This window comes from Portunus trituberculatus, chromosome 19 (genome assembly GCF_017591435.1).
Source record: "Portunus trituberculatus isolate SZX2019 chromosome 19, ASM1759143v1, whole genome shotgun sequence".
Classification (NCBI taxonomy): Eukaryota; Metazoa; Arthropoda; class Malacostraca; order Decapoda; family Portunidae; genus Portunus; species Portunus trituberculatus.
In genome coordinates, this window is record NC_059273.1 from 8,615,001 (window position 1) to 8,637,258 (window position 22,258).

Sequence of the window (22,258 nt, forward strand, 5' to 3'; positions counted from 1 at the left end):
CCCGTCCTGCCACTCTTCCCTCCTCCCTCCCTCCCTCCCTCCCTTCCTCCCTCCCCATGGCCGATATAAGGGCCCGGCAGAGCAAAGCGTCCAGGCGTCGGCTCGTCCTAAAGGGCAGCGCCAAGGCGGGGCTTACGTGCGACTGTTTTTGTTTGAGCAACTGAACCTTGAACATCTTACCCCAGCCCCACCCGCGCCGCGTCCCTCGCCATCCCCGCACGCACAGCATGATTTTATTACGAAAATGTTATTTCAACCGGCGGAGAGTCAGAGCCGTAAGTCATTGCACGGTGACGCAACGCGTCCAGCATTGCTCCACCAGCGCCGTCACTCGCGAGGGACAAGTGACGGTGTCTCGCGCCACGCAGCACGGCGGCACGCGGCCACAGGCATGCTGCACCTCCCTGCTTACCTCTCACCTGCAGCCTGGCAAGGTTTTCCACCCTCCACCACCACGTGACACGGTTGTCGAGCACACCGCCCCGCCCCAACCCGCTCTCTCCCTCATCCCCCTTGTCTCCTTTATCAAGCATGATAACCCTATACAGTACATTGCCCATTCGTCTGGTAACATCATCCCAACACCATCAAGGTACACAACACTAACCTTTCATACTCTGTGTTCTCTTGACGGCGCCAGCGACCTTCTTGTCGGTGCAGACGGCGGCGGTGGTGGTGGTGGTAGTTGCGGTGGAGAGGGCCACCACGGCACACGTGACGGCGAGGCCCTTGTACACCACGCACGTCTTGGGTGGCTCCACTTTGTTGAAGTCGATGAACTCGAACTCACTCTCGGCGTCAGACCAGGTGAAGGAAAGCGTGTCGTCCAGGGCAAGCTGCTGCTCGCCGCCCTGAGCCTGGGTCGCCGCCACGCCCCCTGAGGGATCACCCTCATCCACCGTCTCGCGGATGATGAGAGGCACTAGCTTTTGCCCGTCCCTAGGCTGAGAAGCCGCCTCTCCTTCCGGGGGGTTGAGGTGTTTGTCTCCAAGTAGATCCTGAAACGTCTTGGGCGACTGCAGATCACCCGAGCCGCCACTCACGGCGCTTGTGGAGACACGACGCCTGGGCGCGGCACGAGGCGCTCTGGTGGGGGTAGAAATCAGGAGGGGGTCGGCTTGTGAGGCAGATAATGACCGACCTCGCGGCTTCCGCTTAGTTCTCTGCGGCGACCTGCCAGCGCCACCCCGCCCTTCGCGGGGCAGGAACAACTCGTAATCCAGGTTGTTGAGGTCGGAGTCCGTCTCAGAGAAGGATTCGAATTCTTCGTTGTGGCGGATGTCGTCGTCGGAGAAAGACTCTGAGAGTGGTCCGTCACGACCCTCCACGTGAGTCTGAACGTCCCCGTGACTCATGCTCTTCTTCACCCTCGCGTCGTCCGCCGTACTGGACGTTCCTGAGCCTCGTCCCTCCACTGAAGCAGGAGTAAAGCGCGCCAGCCTGCGGCCCACCTTGTTGCACACCCTCATGCCAGAGGGCGAGGTAGCGGGGTAGGAGTATCTGGCGGGCCGCCGCGGAGCACACCCCGCCTCGCCCTCGTCCTCAGGCTTTGCATTCCCGCCTATCTGGGGCTGCTCGGGCTTTCCTCCACCCTCTGACGCTGATTCGTCCACTCCATCCTCAGAGGAAGACAGCATGCCTTGACTCCGCAGCGGCCCCACCTTGCGCGTTACTTCCATGTTGTCATCCTCCTTTATGGTGACGACAGTGACGCTGCCGGAGGGTTTTATCCTCGGGCTCCTCGGACTCCTCGTCACTGATTCGTCACCGGAGTTTTCGCTGTCATCAATATAAGGAATGGAGTCGACAGAGCCTGCAGGGCGCCGCCTGCTGAGCCTCGCCTGTGTTGCCGTTACACGCGTGAGCGCCAAAGGGTTTTCCACCGCCAGGTTTGCAATGCGACCCTCCTTGTTTGTATCTTCTTGTTCTTTCTCCTTCGCATGCTCCACAGCTGGACAGTTCTCATCTTCGTCCCTCGTGGACACAAAATTGGCGCTCTTTGACTTGACCAGCTGACAGTTTTCATAGATGGGTTCTTCCTCCTCGCTGACGTCCATGTCCCGCTTCATCACTTGACACACATAAATTGCCTCCACGCACTGATCATTCTCAAGGTATTCCTCGGAGGAATTGCTTGGGAGAGCTTCGTAAATGTACTTGATATCGCCACCGGCCCTCTCCTCCTTCTCCAGACTGAAATAGCCTCCTTCAGGCTCCTCATCCTGCCGTTCCTCTTTGGCTTTTTCATTGCGTCCAAACTGATCAGGGCAGGACTTGCGACTCCTCCCAGAAACCTTCTTGCGTGCACGAGACTGTGCCTTCTTGTCGCTTTCGCCTTCCTCGCGTTTATCGGCAGAGTCTCCTTTTCCTGCATCCTCCTTGTCCTCCTCATCCTCCTTGCCCTTCTGACCACTGTTGGCACCAGTGCCTGTGTTGCTGTCCACAGTCACTTTAGAGACAGACTTGCGCGGGCGTGAGGCAGACCGAGACCTCAGAGGTTTCTCTGGAGCATCGCCTCCTTTGTCCTGCGAGAGGTAGAGGTTGTCAGCGGTGCTCACGCTGCGAATCCTTGACTTCTTGGATCCTGATTTCTCGGAGTCATTAAGGAAGATGGAGGGGCGATCGCTATTGCTGCCAAGGCTGTGGCGATGCCTCCTGGCCGCTGCTCGCCCCTCTCCTCGCACCCCTAAAAAAGACCTCACTCTCTCGCTCTTAGTACTCTGTAGAGACAGCTCGCCCTCGCTGGCGGGGTTGTAAATGCCATCCTTCTTCTCAGGTTTTCTATCTTTCTTTTCTCTCTTATTACTGCTGGACTTCCTCTTGCCGCCAATGTCTATGTCCTGGAAAGAGACGCCGGAGACAGCCTTGTACACCGTGGTCTTCCTCTGCGCCAGCATGAAGTGTGACGGCGAGAACACCTTGTTGATGACCGGCACTAGCCGCTGACGCACCCCGGCCCCACTCTCGCCCTCGCTCTTCTTCCCCTTCGAGGCTGACGCGCTCGTTGGGGAGAGGAACACCTTAAACTCATTGCTGGCGTCCATGGTGCAGTGCGTCGGAAGTTCGGGAGCAGGCAAGACTTGGTTAGGTGACTGGGAGCTGCGCGGTGCCGGGAACTGTCATGGTCACGTCCTTCCTGGGGGTGGACAGAGGCTAGGCTGCTATCACTCCTCGCTCATCCAGTCTGGCAGGAGCCGCCACCCCGCCAACAGGGATCAAGGGCACCTGTGAGCGTGTCCGCGCCCCGGCCTGCCCCTCACCACCAGTCCTGTCGGAGGAAAGTGTCAACATTAACACGAGATTCCTCCACAATGACTGTACTGTTCTTCAGTCATGTAGTAATTAGCATTATTGACAGTTCCCAGAGTGCGCGCACGCACACACACACACACACACACACACACACACACACACACACACACACACACACGGCCCGGTAGCTCAGTGGTTAGAGCGCTGGCTTCACAAGCCAGATGACCGGGGTTCGATTCCCCGGCCGGGTGGAGATATTTGGGTGTGTCTCCTTTCACGTGTAGCCCCTGTTCACCTAGCAGTGAGTAGGTACGGGATGTAAATCGAGGAGTTGTGACCTTGTTGTCCTGGTGTGTGGTGTGTGCCTGGTCTCAGACCTATCCGAAGATCGGAAACAATGAGCTCTGAGCTCGTTCCGTAGGGTAACGTCTGGCTGTCTCGTCAGAGACTGCAGCAGATCAAACAGTGAATTACACACACACACACACACACACACACACACACACACACACACACACACACACACCGCATAGTGTAGTGGTTAGCACGTTCGACTCACAATCGAGAGGCCCGGGTTCGAGTCCCGGTAAGCGGCGAGGCAAATGGGCAAGCCTCTTAATGTGTGGCCCCTGTTCACCTAGCAGTAAATAGGTATGGGATGTAACTCGAGGGGTTGTGGCCTCGCTTTTCCGGTGCGTGTTGTGTATGATGTGGTCTCAGTCCTACCCGAAGATCGGTCTATGAGCTCTCGCTCCGTAATGGGGAAGACTGACTGGGTGACCAGCAGACGACCGAGGTGAATTATACACACACACACACACACACACACACACACACACACACACACACACCTTCACTGCCGTGGAGTAAACTGAGAGAGAGAGAGAGAGAGAGAGAGAGAGAGAGAGAGAGAGAGAGAGAGAGAGAGAGAGAGAGAGAGAGAGAGATTGACTGCTAACTGATACACTAAGATGCATAGACAAACACATGAAGGCGGAAGTACTGATGGACAAAGCAGGATATTGATGTCTGATGATACCTGATGCAGTGACAATACATAACACGTGTAGTGGACTTTCTCTTCGGTACAAAAATAAATACATACACTTAGACACACCTGAACGACACCGTATCTCTCTCTCTCTCTCTCTCTGAAAATCCCAGTTCGCTCCAAGTTACAGGCAATTTAGTGAGTAGCAACAACAATGACATCTACAAATATTACTACTATTACTACTACGACAACAACAACAACAACAACAACAACATCCACAACAACACCCACGACAACGACAACAACACCACGACTGTCATCCTGCACACTAAGCACGTTGAGATGAGGGAGCCGCGTCCTGCCCCATCCCATCCCATCCCATCTTGCAGCCTGCCTCCCTTACCTTGTGTCCTGCGTGTATGGGTCAACACAGGTCGGGGCCGCGCTATCCTGCTTCTCTCGCTTACTTCACTCACTGCACCCTACTTAATTTCCACGTAAAACCAGTACACAGCCAACACTCAACCCCAAGGCACTGCACACAACGCGGGAACGGGGCTGGGCTGGTGTTGAAACGGTTGCAACAATGACGCCGCTCACAGGGACTGACGCACGCGAGCGACACAACCTCACCGCATCACTACCCCATGCACACTGAGTCCGCTGGTCCACCGAACTGCCGCGGCTCCGAGTGCAGCTTGAAGGACGCCGCCTTACCACATATTTTCACGCAGCTCGGCGATTTACTATCATCTTGCGGCGGCGCGTCTCCTTATCAAAGCTCACTAGTGCAGTTTGGTGGTGTCACAATCTAGCCCCGCGATGAGTAAATAATCTAGAATAACTTGTTTACGGTACTCATGAGAGTGTCAAGATGAACTGAACACACACACACACACACACACACACACACACACACACACACACACACACACACACACACACACACACACACACAGTGTCTCGTCTATACATTACTGCTATACAAACATAAAACATCACAATCTTCATCCCAATAGTATTACGCCGCTGCCGAGACACGAGTGAGGCAGCGTGATGTAATCCTTACTCAGCTACGGACACGAGTTTATCCAAGAGCAGAAGAGAAAAGAACTGAAGAAGATCGAGTTCATTTGTTTTGAAGTCACGATCATGCAGCCGAGCCTTACATGCTTAGTGGAGGAAACTGCTTACATGACAAGAGATAGGCTGTCATAGAGTGTTCTTCCTTCTCTAAGTAGACCTACACTAGATGATTAAAGTGAGCAAGGATATCCGAAAATACTGATGTTAACATCATCCTAAACTTTTGCCCTCTCATCTAGACTTTTTCCAAAGACCACAGAGATGAGGACCTGTTTTCCTTTTAATAGTGCAGAAATCACGTTAATCTATCAGTACAATGGTAAAAACACCTTCAACAATCCATGCAATGTCAACTACAGGTTTCGGAATGTAGTGGAAAAGCGGCCCAAGGAAGTGTTTCAGAATATATCCATAAGGAAGATAGAGCACTAGTTTCCTTAGGCGCCTCCATTAGTGATCAGCAAGTAAAGGTGTTACTTGCAATCTTCAACATCTCTGTACGTAAACCTCGGTCTGTGGGTGAGAACTTACCATCCACCAACTCACGTAGATGCGGGACCCGTATTCTGAAGCACGTTGTTTTCTCAGAGCTGCTTTCAAAGGCCACCGAGATGATGTCTGGTTCTCATGGGAGCCTTTTTTTTTTCACTGACGATGCAGAATCATTTTTAACTCTCTCTAGAATTAGGAAAGCACCCTAGATAACCTCAATAACTTCTACCAAAGAATGTTGAAATAATCAAGATAAGACTGAAATGTTTGAAAATGCTATCTCGCAACTATAGTCTTCAAGAATAGTTTCGATACGATCGCTAACAGACGATCCTTCAGTAGGCACGTTACTTTGAAAATTTACACTTGCTATTTCTTCTTATATTGTTAGTACTTAATTTTGCTTATCATGATCCTCTATTATTGTCTCCTACAACACACACAGATCTGCATTTATTTTCAAATGTCGTGCCGTATTAGAGAGAGAGAGAGAGAGAGAGAGAGAGAGAGAGTAACTTGTGGTCTGTGATTGTTGGTTCAAACTTACAGCTCAATCACAGTCGATTCACGTGGGAAGGAGCAAGGTGACCTAATCATTTATCACGTAGTGTGTATCCCACGAACGAACACTTGAACTGGTGACACGTCGGCGGATTTCAGACACCCACTAAAAGTACAAATGTGTGCGTTGCACGTTGTACGTGCACGGCGAAGCAAGGGACGATGACGGGCAGAGGACGGGGATGTTACACGTAGCTAATTCATCATGGCGCCAATAATATATACGAGTATATAATTATATATATATATATATATATATATATATATATATATATATATATATATATATATATATATATATATATTCATTATAGCCCCTGTATTTTTTTCTTTCTTTCTGAAGCTTCATGAGTCTTTTGACCTGACAAACCTGTCCATCAACTTCTGCAAGACGGTTTCGGGGGCGTGGGCGAACACCCGCATCCAATAAAGACCCTGCACGCTTTTTTTTTTTTTTTTTTTTTTTACTGAGCTGCTTGATGACTGTCAGCTCAGCCCTGGCACGCATGTAGACACCATTTTCCAGCGATCTCATGAGGTACATGTACATGTTGAATAGGGGCGATGAAACACGTTGTTTTTTGTGGTCAGTTTTATCCTTCATGTCGCCATGAAATTGGACATCGATCCTACACAGACAATCACAGAGTACACCTGCTAATTGTAAAGCAGTTCACTCCCACTCACTGCCAGCTGGAGGGCCGGTAAGAGCACCATGGGCTGTGTGTAGAAGGATTTTATCTGTGTCTGACAGACTGTGAGTCTTCATTGTATCTCTTTAAGAAAACCAAACTCGAAGGTAGCACATTTGAGTGGTGGTAGACTACCATTCTACATTTATTTGCCGTAATGCTTATTTGTTCCACTAATTGTAGCCATCAACTGTAGTCTCGTTTTGCTACAAGTTTTCCTTATGGAAATCTAAATACCACATGATACCTACCTGTTCCTTACAACGAGAGCAAAGAATATCACTTACTTTTTTTATGGTATGGCCTATAGCGCCTGTAGGTCTACTTGAAGAGTATGGGAAGTGCTGTTAAGTTTCCACCCATTAGCGGCGCAAGCAATTTTATTCATAGTGGCACCCATACTCGTAGTAGGCCCCATATCACCACCCAAGGGCATCTTTGGTGTAACTACCTAGAACCTGTGTATCATGGTGACATGTAGGTAACTTTAAATCATTCGATAAGTGACATAGTATAAAGGCGGTACGTGGTGGGATTCGAAATGGGCGGACGTCTGCCCGATCCCACGCTCGCCACTTTATCTACTACGCCACCACCTCCCTTATACTGTACAGTATGAGCTTTGAAATTTTGCTACATTGTAACTAAACTTCAATGTCACAGAATTCTTTCCCAATACAGTAGTAGACTTTAACTGAGGCTCTGTAAGTCTCTAATTTACTTTTCTTTATCCATTATTACCATGTGCGTTTTGCCTAACAATGTATCTATAGTTCCTTGTCATACACAATCCACCTTACTGCCACACTTGTCATTAATAACTGTCTAAAAACTTCTTGAAACTGATTTTCTTCATCAAAGGATGCTTCAAGCAAAAACTTAGATATATTTCAAGCAGTCTTAACGTAGGCTACACAGGAAAATTGATTTTGAAGAAAATTGATCTTGAAATGTAATTTAGTGCGCATTATTGGTAGCAGTTCTCAGTATGTTTATCTTTTTAGCTGTAATCACGTCCAAGTCTATCAGTATTATTTTATTTTAACGATTAATTCTATATCAATGATGTCTAATTTGGCTTCTCTAAAGAATTGGCAACTCACATTATCCCACACTGATTAATGAACAAGGAGAGGATAAGAAGAAAATACTTTGAGAATTAAGTCACTAAGTTGTAAAAACTTTTTTTTTTTTTATCCTTTGAGTTTGGTTTCCTTAAAGGCAAACTTCATATAAATGATTCACAATTCATAGAAATCATTGGTTTTGCCTGAAGCAGTGCTTTCTTCAGTAAATCTAAAGTCTAATTAGAGACTTGAAGTTTATTTCCCTTATTTTAATGCATTACAAGAATTATAAAATTCTTCCATGACATTTAACAGATGTTATGAATGTTAAGGCTTCGATGAAAGTATACAGTACATCAATAAATCGTTATCATTCCCTTTCCTTTTCCTTCCTCCTTTGAGCCTCCTATCTTTCTTGCTTCATTCACTGTCTTCCATGTTGCTGTCACTGTCACTGTCTGCCCAAACATCCTCCTCTGAGTCTTCGTCTTTCTCCTGGCCACCTGCTGACTCTTTCTCTTGGTTCAGCTGTTTGAGGTACAACATTTCCTGCTTCTCCAAGTCATCCTCCTCAGACTCCAGATCTGAGTCTGCATCTGAGCCATCCACTTTCTTTTGTTTCTTGGCCTTGCTGCTCTTTTTCTCTGTCATTTTCCTCTTAGTCTTCTTTTCCCCTGCTTCTTTCTTTGTGGTGCTCACTTCTGTTTCTGTCTCTGGTAATTCTACCTTACTTTTTGATTTGGCTGACTTCTTTCTTTCTTTATTTTTCTTGCCACCTTTGGACTTGGATTTATCAACTTTTTTCTCAATTTCATTTGTTTCATTCTGTTGAGAGCAATGGAGAATATCATGAAATGTCTGCTTTAAGCATTGGCAACTTAGACAACTTAAAAAATAGCATATTCTGCTTCCCAAGAAGATGAATTCTGATCATGCAACTCAAAAAGGACAAAGACAAAAGACATGAGCTATGGTCACAAGACTTGCTTTAGCAATCTGAGTGCCTCATTACTATGGCAATGATAGCAGTAGCCACTTACTGCAGTTCTGCCAGTACACTCATACCTCCGCACTATGAAATCCCTTATAATGGATTTCAGAAACAACAGACAAAATCTAGAGCAGCAATAAAAGTAAAGGAAACACTGGAGCAAAATATGATAGTGATGACAGTTTTAGGTTTGCTTTAGAGACAGACAGAAATCCGGTGAAATTGTAAAATGTATGAAAAGTTCTTGGTAAATAGTTTGGAAATACAAGATACTAATAGCAGAAAATTAACACACAAATGGCAGAAGAAAGAGGTGTAAAACCTCTGCATATAAAGCAAGATAGTTTGCAAGAAGATGACTCTGTTTCTATCAGTGGCTAATTGTTTTGTATCCAAAGACTAAGGCAATATTCAAGCCATAGTTACAATGTTTTAAGTATGTATATGTCAATGTGCTTCCCACAAACTACAACTTATAACATGTAGCTTATTGTATGGAAAACAAATCATTCAAAGAAATGTCATTCCTACAAGTTGTGTTCTGTTTATAAACACACACACACACACACACACACACACACACACACACACACACACACACACTGTGTAGTATAGTGGTTAGCACGCTCAGCTCACAACCAAAAAGGCCTGGGTTTGAGTCCCAGGTGTGGTGAGGCAAATGGGAAAGCCTCTTAATGTGTAGCCCCTGTTCACCTAGCAAGTAGGTATGGGATGTAACTCAAGGAGTTGTGGCCTCACTTTCCTAGTTTGTGGAGTGTGTTGTGGTCTCAGTCCTATCCGAAAATCAGTCTATGAGCTCTGAGCTTGCTCCGTAATGGGAAAGGCTGGCTGGGTGACCAGCAGAAGCCCGTGGTGAATTACAAACAAGGAGGATTGTTTATCTGTCCAATGCCCCTAAACTCTCAATATCTATAAAAGTATGTTCAATATATATCTAGATAGCATTTTTTTTATCAAATATCACATTACTCTGTTCTAACCAGCAAGATGCAAGTACTCAGCATGTACCAACAGTGTCTAATGAGAAACACGCATGCTGTCTTATTCTGCAATGCCACTACCCACATACCTCCTTAGCCAGTCTGCTTTTGTTCTTCCTAAGACTAGTTACTGTCACACTGCCATCAGGGAAGACAGTGATGCACTTTCCAGGCACTGTGGTGAGGGTGCCAGACACAGGTTTACCAGGGAACAGTTGTTTCGGTGCTACTGACTTCACTTTGTTCAGTGAGTCTGTGTAATAAAAAAATAAATTTAATTAAAAAACAAATTAAGTTAAGTAAGAAATACAAATAAATGAGGATAAAGGATACTGAAAATGTGAGGAAAGGAAGGAACTCACTCATGTTGGCATATATAGGGATAGAACTGGTCCTTTCCAGTTTGAGACTCAAGGACTGGATGTTGGCCCACTCCCCTGGAGCATGGCTGGCCAGCTTGGCTACAGCCGCTAATACATTCTGCTGTATTTCTTCATCTGTCTGACCCATGCGACCAATCTGAAAGATAAGTACTCAAGAAATTTTTGTGCAATATTTAATATCAAAAACAATATATAAAAATTACAAGGAAGAAAATAGATTAATAATTCAAAGTGTGGGCCAGAAGCAAGTTAATGAAGCAAGATGAGATATACTGGTGGCAGTACAGTAATATAAAAGTTGAAATTAGTGAAGCCTTCAAAGATAAAATATTATCAAGTGAATTCCAAGAAAGCAGCGTTCAACAGAATATTTGACATCCAAGGGAGCCAGACATAATGGCATACACAATGCTCATCATAAATATCGGAATCCTGGTTTGATGGTCCAATACTTATGGGAAAAAAAAAAAGGTTCTCTTGAGAGTGAAGCATCTTAGCCAGAAGCACCAGCCCCTGCCAAGACATCACTGCATCCCTAAGCTTGTAAGGCAACTCATTCTTAATCTACACGTACCATTCTACTACTCAAATTTGTCCTTTGCAATATTCTACTTAAATTCTACTTCAACAATAATCTTACCCCGGAGATCGGCAAGTTTTAGGAACAAATCATGCACAACACCTCACCCTCAGTGTCATCACCAAACACAGCCCTGGAGAATATTAATATTACCTTCATGAGAGAAGAGTTTCCCTTCATACTGAAAAAGAGCTTGGACACTGAGAGTGCTCGTTGTATTTCCTTCTGTAGATCAATTGCCTTGAGATTCACCTGGACTGGCAATCTGAATGACAATATAGATTCAATTCAAATTCACATTCAAATTAAAATACTTTCATTATTTCATACTAACACACACAAATTTCATTACTTCACATTATGATACTTTATACACGTGTGTGTGTGTGTGTGTGTGTGTGTGTGTGTGTGTGTGTGTGTGTGTGTGTGTGTGTGTGTGTGTGTGTGTGTGTGTGTGTGTGTGTCACCTTAATAGACTTACCTTTTCTTAACGTAGAAATATTTGGTTAGGAATTTAGGGATAAATCTCATGATAGTGTCATCACAGAGCAACATGTCTGTACGGTTGGCAAGGAGTCTCTTGGCCTCAAACTCCCTATACTCGAGCTTCAACTGACGAAGAGGGATGATCTGCAAAATGTAAATGTGATTCAGACCATAATCCAATGAGGGCAATTTCATAATCAATGAGAAGCTGAAAATAATATAATAGTTGAGAATAAGCAGCTGACAAATAAAAAATACTTATTTTCATAGAAGCAGGTACAAAAAAAATTAATGTAGGATTAATTAATTGAAGTGTCACAGTATGAGCATATGTTAGATGACAGAGGTCCTATGGCACTAGTGAGAAAGAATGGGATAGGAGAAAGGAAAAAATATAAATGGAAAAAGTAGTAGGAAAGAAATGATCATTCAAATTATGAATGTACATTGATATCTCCCTAACACAACAGGAGTCCTTGCTTCTCCTTACATCTTTGCCACAGCAGCTGCAACCTTCATTATGACAAAGCTTGAAAAGTCAGACAAATTCATGAGTAAACTGATAGATGGAGAGAAAAAAGTCATTGTTTCATATAAGAAATGACATATGTAGACTTGATAACTTCTTGCAAGTTTCCTATTTTCTTATATTCTTATGTAATTCCTTTTATGAATTAAAACCCAAGGCAGCACATTCCCCTTACTTCACTTATTAAGGACGAGGCCCCCTTGACATGCAGCAGCTCCTTGAAGTAGTTCAAGGAGTTCTGGTGGTCCTTCTTGATGCCTCTCTGCAAGTCCTTGGTAATGAGGATAACATCTGTACTGTCTGTCACCAAGCTGTTTGGAAGGTACCTGCAATGCCAGAAAACAGAAAAATTGGAGTGTTTGCCAAAATTCCCATGCATTCCTAAACAAAAACTCTAGAATTTCCTAACAATACAAGAGACTATGATTCTGCGCCTACAGCAATTACTTACACGCTAACTGTAGTTGGTCCAGTGAGATGAAAGTCATCTGTAACTTTGGAGACCTTGCACAGTGTGACTTGCAAGTAGACAAAATGTTCATCTTCATCGGTTATATCATGGAGACTCTTTCTTTCAATCTTCCCAACTGTTGGAAGTTTCCTCAATCCGCTGATAGCTGCCTGCACCTGTTGGCCAGCATTCAGTATTAGGATGATGATAGTTGTTATTTTCATGTATATGAGAAGTTTACAATGTTTGCACCACACCACTCATCTGCAACTAAATTACTCAAGTTCTCAAGTTTATTTAGTATTTCAATAAAATCTCATTCCATGTCTCCTTTTATGTATATCAGACATTCTACCAACTTCAAAACAATTAAACAATAAAATAACACCAATAAGATCGACGCTAATGTAAACAGGAAAGTGGCATTAATCAAGTAAAGAAATAGGCAGCAAACACTCTTTAGCCATACTCACCAACTCAAGGTTGACCAGTTGTGCAGGATCCATCTTTGTAACCTTGTTTTTAGGAGCTAGTTTCTCATTATTGGCAAACTTTTTCATCAGCTTTTTATCTTTGTTTGATCCCTTCATAAAGTGCCTCACCACCAATTCACGTTTCCTTGCAAGGACCGGCCTTCCTTTCGCTCCTCTTGTTTTCTTGCTTCTGGTTTTTAACCGTGGGCGTCTTTTATTTCCCTCCTTTTTTACTGGGGTTTGTTTGGTTTGAGAGACTATGTTCTTTGTGGGATGGGAAGCAGAACCTGAAGGGACAGCTTTCTTAATGCCTTTCTTAGAAGGGGTATCTTTCTTAATAGCCTTTTTAGATGGGGTGTCTTTCTTAATGGCCTTCTTAGAAGGGGTATCTTTCTTATGGGCCTTCTTTAAAGGGGTATCTTTCTTAATGCCCTTCTTCAGATGGGTATCTTTCTTAATGCCATTCTTAGAAGGGGTATCTTTCTTTATGCCATTCTTAGAAGGGGTATCTTTTTTAATGCCCTTCTTTAAAGGGGTAGCTCTCTTAATGCCATTCTTAGAAGGAGTATCTTTCTTAACAGCCTTTTCAGAAGGGGTATCTTTCTTAATTGCCTTCTTTAAAGGGGCATCTTTCTTAATGGCCTTCTTTAAAAGGGAATCTTTCTTGATGGCCTTCTTTAAAGGGATATCTTTCTTAATGCCATTCTTGAGTTTTTTATTGGGCCGTGACTTGGATGCACTGAGCTGGCTGGAAGCAGCACCGCTTCTGTTTTTGTTAGACTTTCTGGTTGATAGTTTTGCCATCTTGATGGTCTGAAAATTTGAAAGCTGTTACTGTGGTGATGACAACTGAAACCTAGCCAAGATAAAACAAGCTAGAGAACAGAACACCATAACTTTTAAGGGAAGTCTGTGTAAGTAACTGCGGCCCAACGTGTAGCTGAGGTTGGCCCAATCTCAGGGTAGAAAGACCTATATCACACATGTCCACAAAACAAACAAAACTCTATGAAACTCACGTGGGGTCAGGATAACGTCCGCTTTCCGGTGGTCTTGTCTCCAAGCACACTCTTATCCGCTGTGAAAGGCGGTGCAGGTGGAGGAACGAGGGAGCACCAAACGCACAACAACAGTCTCACACATGTGCTCTTAGTTGATCTTGATCTTGGCTAACACCTGGCAGTCTCTCTCTCTCTCTCTCTCTCTCTAACAAGCTAATTAGTGTGTGTGTGTGTGTGTGTGTGTGTGTGTGTGTGTGTGTGTGTGTGATACACTGGTGGCAGTACAGTAATATAAAAGTTGAAATTAGTGAAACCTTCAAAGATAAAATATTATCAAGTGAATTTCAAGAAAGCAGCGTTCGACAGAATATTTGACATCCAAGGGAGCCAGACATAATGGCATACACACTGTGTGTGTGTGTGTGTGTGTGTGTGTGTGTGTGTAACATTATATCTGAAGCTTATTATTATTATTATTATTATTATTATTATTATTATTATTATTATTATTATTATTATTATTATTATTATTATTATTATTATTATTATTATTATTATTATTATTATTATTATTATTATTATTATTATTATTATTATTATTATTATTATTATTATTATTATTATTATTATTATTATTATTATTATTATTATTATTATTATTATTATTATTATTATTATTATTATTATTATTATTATTATTATTATATTATAATAATAATAATATTATTATTATTATTATTATTATTATTATTATTATTATTATTATTATTATTATTATTATTATTATTATTATTATTATTATTATTATTATTATTATTATTATTATTATTATTATTATCATTATTATTACCATTGTTATATTTTCCTTAAGGCTGGTACGCACGTGTCAATATGCGACTGCAATTCCAACTCACTATCGACTGAGCCCTTCTATTCGAAACATGCTCACACATAGCGACTGGGAAGTATCAGCTGGTTGGCGGGAAGTGAACGTAAACAAACAACTACCCAACAAGATGTCTTTCTCTGGTGATGATGACGATTGCGATCAAATTAAATCACTACAAGTCTTCAATCCTCACCTCCAACAACACCTTGCATAGAGGGAAATAGTTCTTGGAGAGTGGCAGCTATCTCACCGAACGTCGATTTGGTTAAGCTTTTTTTGCTGTATAATTCATTTTCAGGGTCCCAGATGTGTTCTTTTCCCACACCAACTCCAACATCTTCTCTACATCTTGACACCACATTTTCATTTTTTTTCTGTGACGTCACAACGTAAACAAAGTCACGAACCGACTGAACAAGACTAGCATGTCGATTTTGGTTTGCGACTGGTTTCTCGAGCCGCTAGGCACCGATATTCAGTCGGAAACTCTACCGATTTGCAATTTAAGTCGCATATTGACACGCGTGATTAAGCCTTAATGTGAAAGGATGACTGTAGGGGCCCACTTCAATAAAAGTCAAATACAGTAGCCAGTAGCAGGCACGTAGAGGGTTCAGAGTATACCCGAAAAAGCGATGAAAGATTGATAATATTGGTCAACTCTTGCACTTAATCCAGTAAAGGTGGGTTCACACGTGCCAATTTGCGACTGAAATTTTACGTAGGTAGAGTTTCCGATTCATCCCTTTTAGTCGGGTAGTATAGACTATATAGATGGCGCCTTGGCGGGAAGCGAGTGAAAACAAACAGCTACCCGCCAAGATGTTTTCCTCCAGTGACGATGCTGAAGCGGTGATTGCTCTTCTTTTGGAGTACCGGAAGAGTTAATAGAAAAGAAAACGCCTATGGATACATCCCTGGGTAAGTAGAAGGAAAGAAAGGAGTGTCTACCATACACTAATTTTAAGAAGACTATGCACAGTTGGGATCAAATTGAATCCTGACAAGTCTTCAATCCTCACCTCCAACAACACCCTGCATTGAAAGAAACGTACAGTTCTTGGAGATGGCAGATATTTCGTCGAACGACGATTTGAACAAGCTTTTTTTTATTTATTTATTTTTTTTTTTTACTGTGTAATTCATTTCTGGGGTTCCAGTTGTGTTCTTTTTCTCTCACCAACTCTTAACATCTTCTCTATACCTGGAGACCACATTTTCAAAGCTTACTCCATGACGTCACGACGTAAATAAAGTCGCAAATTGACTAACAAGACCAACATGATGGTTTTGTTTTGCGACTGCTTTCTCCAGTCGGTGGACACCGATTTTGAGTCGGAAACTCTATCTACGTAAAATTTTCAGCCGCAAATTGACACGTGTGAACCCGCCTTAATGCGCCGTCCTTCCCCCGAAAACACCCACACCCCGGCACCCAACACTCTCTTCCCATCCCATCACCCACCCATGCCAATTTGTTAATATTTGCATGTATTATGTGTGAAGACATATATATATATATATATATATATATATATATATATATATATATATATATATATATATATATATATATATATATATATATATATATATATATATATATATATATATATATATATATATATATATATATATATGAATGGTTAGATAAGCAAGTAATTTGATTGAATTGTGGATAGATAAATGAATAGATAGATGGATATATAGGTATAGATATAGGTGACTAAATAGATAGATTCGTAGGTAGATCATTTGATAGATAAGAAGATAGATATGCATGAAAATGTATATGTTATTTTATTTACTATGAATTCACCCTAGTATATTGTCAAAAACACACATGTATCAAGAATAGAGGCGATAGAAATAGAGAATAAAAGAACTCTCATGGCTACTTTTTTTCTTTTCCCACGGGATATGAAAACGCTCCCTGTAAAACTAATATTTACTGCTCCGCCAAACAACCATTAACTAACAAATAGATAGATATATTAAATTTTTATTAGAACAGTATCTCATAATTGATAGATGCACTAATATATAGTTATCATAGACATAAATTTTGTACTGAAGTTAAGTCATAAAATATTCAGCATTCGGCCATACCTTCGACTTTTCTATCGATCATTTCAAAATTATTTACGTAATTTAGACGAGTCACCGCTGTTCCTGCTCTCCCTGATGACGTCACAGCTAAGGAGTAAGGTGGTAACTCATCAGAGCTCTGGGTTCACGTCTTTCTCTTCCAACCCACGAGTTTGTCAGCATTTTACCTTATATCTAGTTATTTCTCCTTGTTTTCATGTGTTTCTATGTTCAAGTGTGTAGATAGTTGCAGTAGAAGGAAGAACACAGGAGAAACAAAAGAGGCGGAGGAAAAAGAAAGGATAAAGGGAAGAGGACGAGTAGTAGTTAAGCCACATAATTTAGCTAAGTTTCCCTTGTAATCTTGTCGTTCTTTATATGGCATTCTGATGTTTTGAAGTATATTTGGGATGTTATAACTTTTTAAGTGTGTTTCGTAGTGTTGCATGGTGTTTTGAGTGTTACTGAAGTGTTACAAATATGTTTTGCGTACATTTTTGGTGATTTTAATGTATATTAGATGTCTTATGTATATTTTATGTATTTTGAGTGTATTGTGCTGTGCATTTGAGCATTTGTGTGTATTTTGAGATTATTTGGGGGCATAATAAGGTGTTTTATGACTTTTGAGGGTTTCAAGAGGTTTGGCTGTGTATGGAGTGTCTTTTGGGTGTGTTTTGTGGTGTATACTTGGTGTATAGCTGTTTCTAGTGAGTTTTGGGTGTGTTTATTGCTAATTTGAGATGTTGTAAGGTATGTTGAATGTGTTTTGGGTCAGTTTTGAGTGTTTTACGGGGTTTTGGAATATCTGGGTGTGTGGAAGGCATATTTTGGATGTGTTTAGGTATGTGTGTGAGTTTTTATTGTTATTACACACACACACACACACACACACACACACACACACACACATATATATATATATATATATATATATATATATATATATATATATATATATATATATATATATATATATATATATATATATATATATATATATATATATATATAATTCGTTATCTCTCTCTCTCTCTCTCTCTCTCTCTCTCTCTCTCTCTCTCTCTCTCTCTCTCTCTCTCTCTCTCTTACAAATTAGTTTATATTGTTAAGATAATTAAGATTAGATATTATTAGTACATCGGCTGAATTACTAGCCATTATCGTATCTCGTAAACTAAGATAAGGAAGGAGTCTTTCTAGGCACCTACTTCCTTTTAGGGTAACTACCAATTTAATTCTACACTGTATAGCTGTATTGTACATGTATGATTGATGTGTTATGTCCTAATAAATGTACCAAATAAAAAGATCCCTCTCTCAAAATTAATATTCAGCTTCTTTTTTTAACGAATTTACCTATGATGTTAGCAACATTTTGCCACTAGTCAAGCGATTAGTAGAAACTCTGCTTCCAAACTCCGTCTCCACACCTCACACATCACTCTGCCAAGAGAGAGAGAGAGAGAGAGTGTGTGTGTGTGTGTGTGTGTGTGTGTAAACGCATCTCTACCTGATACCTTTTCCTTCAAGCTCCCCAAAAGGTTAAGAGAAAGAGTGACACACTTGTGAATATTTATAAACACAGTAATATTTCATTTTAACAACTTTGCTGGGGAATGGAAGGTGGAGAGGAGGCAACTATAACAGGAGACTAAAAAGAAAATTAAATATACGTCCTCTTATTTCAAAAGTGTATATTTCCCCATTCAACAAGAGTTTTCATTTATATATCTAAATATTCATCTGTTATTGCTCATGTATTTCCAGGTAAGACCAGATAAATATGAATAAATCAATCAATCAAATAGATACATACAAGCAAATCAAGATGAATAAATGAATAATAACAAAAACAATAAGAGCAATAATAAAATAATCGAATAAACACAAAATTAAGCAGAAAGAAACTAAACAACAAAGGGAGTGTCTGATGGCGTCTTGCTGCTTTCAAGTGTATATTGAATGTTTAAAGTGGTTTTTTTTTTCATTGTGTGTGTGTGCGTGTGTTGGTTATTTTTCAGATGTAATTAACGTATTTCGAGTGTTTGGATGTGTGTGTGTGTGTGTGTGTGTGTGTGTGTGTGTGTGTGTGTGTGTGTGTGTGTGTATGCGTGTTGACTATTTTTCAAATGTAATTCACGTGTTTTGAGTGTTTGGATGTGTTATGAAGGTGTGTGTGTGTGTGTGTGTGTGTGTGTGTGTGTGTGTGTGTGATGCAATACATATAAACAGTAATGATAAATACACAACCAAATCTTCAAAAACAACAAAAATGTCAATACACGTCGGTATTTGAAGTGCTTGAGGTGGTGGCCGTGGGTGGGGACGAGGTAATGGGAAGGAGAAGGAGTTGTGGAGGTGATACGGCCTTGAGGAAGCAAAATTCTCCGCTCAACTCCTCCCTGCATCTCCTGCCTCTAGCAACCAAGGGAGGGCGCTGAGGTGGCTGACGCGGCAGGATCATCTCTCTCTCTCTCTCTCTCTCTCTCTCTCTCTCTCTCTCTCTCTCTCTCTCTCTCTCGTGTTCCATTTCACTTACTTATTACGTTCGGTTCACTATACTATTTAAACTATTAATTTTCTAAGTGTTCTATGTATCTCATTCACTAAAATCTCGACGAAAGTGAGACTGCAGGCTGCCTCCCCCGCTACCTAATAATAGCCTGCAGCAGAGCTCACAGCAAGCAGTAGCAAATCTCTGCTGAACGTGTCTGAGGGGAAGTGTGCGGACTCGAGTAAAAATTAGTAAACAAATAAGCAGCTGTCAGTCAGACGAGAAAGATTAGCTCCTTGATGATGCGCTCTCAGTCATGCAATGTTCGTGTGCGTCCCTTTACTATAATATGATGTTACGAAGGTAGCAGTCACACACACACACACACACACACACACACACACACACACACACACACAGATAACTGAATAAATAAGCAAATATACACCATGATAAAGAAGCTAAATCGAAAGAAGAAACGTATTCATAAATTGGTTGAAATATTTCACACCGTATACAACCATTACATAATATTCAAATTAATTAGAATTCTCTCTCTCTCTCTCTCTCTCTCTCTCTCTCTCTCTCAATAGCCACTCCCGCACTGAGTTTGAGGGCTTGAGGATGATGGGCGGGAAGGGGAGGGCCGATGCTACACAGGCTGCTCTCCTTCCACGTGGTGTGTGTTTACCCTGCTCCCGCCGACAGACGCCCACACAGGACGCCACAACCCAACAACGCTGCCTGATGCGGTTAATGAGTGCAGGTGGACGGAGTCTCGGGAGGTTGACAAGCAGTGGTGGTGGTGGTGGTGGTGGTGGTATTCTGGCTCGTATTCTCAACCATTTCTGTGCTTAGCTTCCACTATTTCAAGAGGGTTTATTTAAATTTACACGAGTTTTTTTAAGGTGTTTTCAAGGTTCTAGAGGCAGATTTACGACATTTCTATATTATTGACTGGGAAACACTCTTGAAAACCCCACTAATCATCTCTTGAAATATAGTCGTGGTGAGAGAGCAAAGCGTTTCTGAATACGGACCTTTCTTGTTCGCTGCATTATTCCTTCCACTTATTTTTCATCTATGTGTTCATTAGTATTTGATAAAAGAAGATTGCTAAAGAGATCGAAAATGGGTATGTTGCTGTTTACATTGCATTTACATATATTCTCTATTGTCATTGATTTACTAGTTCACTTTTCTGTGTGGACGTAGAACCGAAACTGCATTCTGTTAAGTCATGGTAAATCTGCACTCTCTTGTATCATATTTACTAATGCCCAATAACCATGATGCATACTTCAATAATGCATTAACGTACTTTTCATGCTGTATATACCTGAATAAATAATTGATGAGCTTATGTATCTCTCTCTGCCTTCATACACACACACACACACACACACACACACACACACACACACACACACACACACACACACACACACACACCGTTCCAGCACATGATTCCAACTCAAAACTCCCAAACTCATATGTGTTTCGTTCAAATTCCTCTCACATGGCTTCGTTCAGTGTCAGTAGCATTCGTCCAGGCGAGGAACACGTGGAAGCCGCCCAGCCCACTCCAGCCCAGCACAGCCATATTATTACATCACTTCTCCCGTCTACTTTGCAAGGTGGACTGGAGGAATGTGACTGAGGAATACGTGCTTATACAGAGGGATGGCAGGATTTGATCTATTTACTTATTTATTGGATGCAGTCTGAAGGCTGATGATGATGATTATGATAATGGTGGTGGTGGAGGGGGTGGTACAGTACCATGGTGGATGGTGGTAATGGTGGTGGTGGTGATGATGAAGGAATGTGGGGCTGATCTTTGTTTTTCTTATATATATATATATATATATATATATATATATATATATATATATATATATATATATATATATATATATATATATATATATATATATATATGAAAAAACCCTGCTTGATTATTCTTTTTTTATTCATTTATTTATTCATTTTATTATTATTTTTTTTTTCCAGTTTGAGTCCTATAGGGAGACGACTTGGTGGGTGTGCTCGGTGGTAGAGGCTGTTACTGAAAGGTGGGAGTGATGTGGCAGTCTGGCAGATGTGGGAAGGCATCGCTGGTGGAAGGTATGTGAAGAATCTCTACCCAATCATCAGGGAGGAGTGAAATAACCCGGTGCTTGTTATAAAGTCACCCGATCCCCACAGTGAACAGAAGCAAGCGCTACTCGGACGACGAATTTCGAACCCACATTGTGAATTATTTCGGACTCAGGTTGTTTTCCTTGGCTGCAGAGATCTATGTTGGAATCCATTAGTGTTTATTTCCCATTGACTGTACAGATGCTACATTAAACTGTTATCAGCAGTATGAAAACGTCTTTGAAAATCCTAACAAATTGTACTGGAGCGTGTTAAAAAAAAAAAAACAGTATTCGAGATAAGATACTGAGATTTTTCATGAAAGCTAGGTAGAGAAACACGGTTACTATACTCTTACTCCTTAAAACTCCATCTGATAGACCAAATACTGTATTTTATTGTGCATGGTCCATTTTTCCTCATCCGCAACCCTTTAATGATCACTACTGATAATTGCTCTTGGCCTGTCCTGTGACGTCCATTGTTTAAAACACTGGTAAAGCTCTCTCTCTCTCTCTCTCTCTCTCTCTCTCTCTCTCTCTCTCTCTCTCTCTCTCTGTATAATTTCACCACGGTCGTCTGCTGGTCGTGTGTGTGTGTGTG

The 22,258-nt window shown here is 42.0% G+C and overlaps 2 protein-coding genes and 1 long non-coding RNA gene across 6 annotated transcripts in view; 1 reads left to right on the plus strand and 2 right to left on the minus strand.

The window, feature by feature from the left end:
* The window catches only part of LOC123506307, a 336,845-nt gene extending 331,932 nt beyond the window's left edge, over positions 1-4,913 (minus strand). For 3 of the 4 annotated variants that reach the window (XR_006675400.1, XM_045258273.1, XM_045258272.1), the window contains exons 1-2: positions 4,650-4,912; positions 608-3,268 (exon numbers count right to left, since the gene is read on the minus strand). Coding sequence is in view for 3 of the 4 variants with exons in the window: in XM_045258273.1 (XP_045114208.1) it covers positions 608-3,044 (2,437 nt within the window). In the remaining variant the exon portion in view is untranslated. Of the gene's footprint in view, positions 1-607; positions 3,269-4,649 lie in introns of all 4 variants that reach the window. The other variant, XM_045258274.1, reaches the window with a different exon arrangement.
* A 3,471-nt stretch (positions 4,914-8,384) lies between these two features.
* On the minus strand, positions 8,385-14,218 carry LOC123506185 (ribosomal L1 domain-containing protein 1-like). The gene is made up of 9 exons (XM_045258100.1): positions 14,058-14,218; positions 13,039-13,851; positions 12,566-12,741; positions 12,290-12,440; positions 11,581-11,729; positions 11,253-11,364; positions 10,499-10,655; positions 10,226-10,389; positions 8,385-8,969 (listed from the first exon to the last, which is right to left on the minus strand). The coding sequence occupies exons 2-9, from the start codon at positions 13,840-13,842 to the stop codon at positions 8,565-8,567; spliced, it is 2,118 nt and encodes a 705-aa protein (XP_045114035.1). The 5' UTR covers positions 13,843-13,851; positions 14,058-14,218; the 3' UTR covers positions 8,385-8,564.
* Positions 14,219-21,041: 6,823 nt separating this feature from the next.
* On the plus strand, positions 21,042-21,890 carry LOC123506330. The gene is made up of 2 exons (XR_006675408.1): positions 21,042-21,150; positions 21,527-21,890. It is a non-coding gene; the product is annotated as an uncharacterized LOC123506330 (long non-coding RNA).
* Positions 21,891-22,258: the final 368 nt, after the last annotated feature.

Coding starts and splice junctions, on each gene's coding strand:
- LOC123506185 (XM_045258100.1), bottom strand. CDS start 13,842: ATGGCAAAACTATCAACCAGAAAGTCTAACAAAAACAGAAGCGGTGCT. Junction 11,365..11,580: donor TATTTCTACGTTAAGAAAAG/GTAAGTCTATTA, acceptor ATTGTCATTCAG/ATTGCCAGTCCAGGTGAATC. Junction 8,970..10,225: donor AAAGCAGACTGGCTAAGGAG/GTATGTGGGTAG, acceptor TGCTCTCAACAG/AATGAAACAAATGAAATTGA.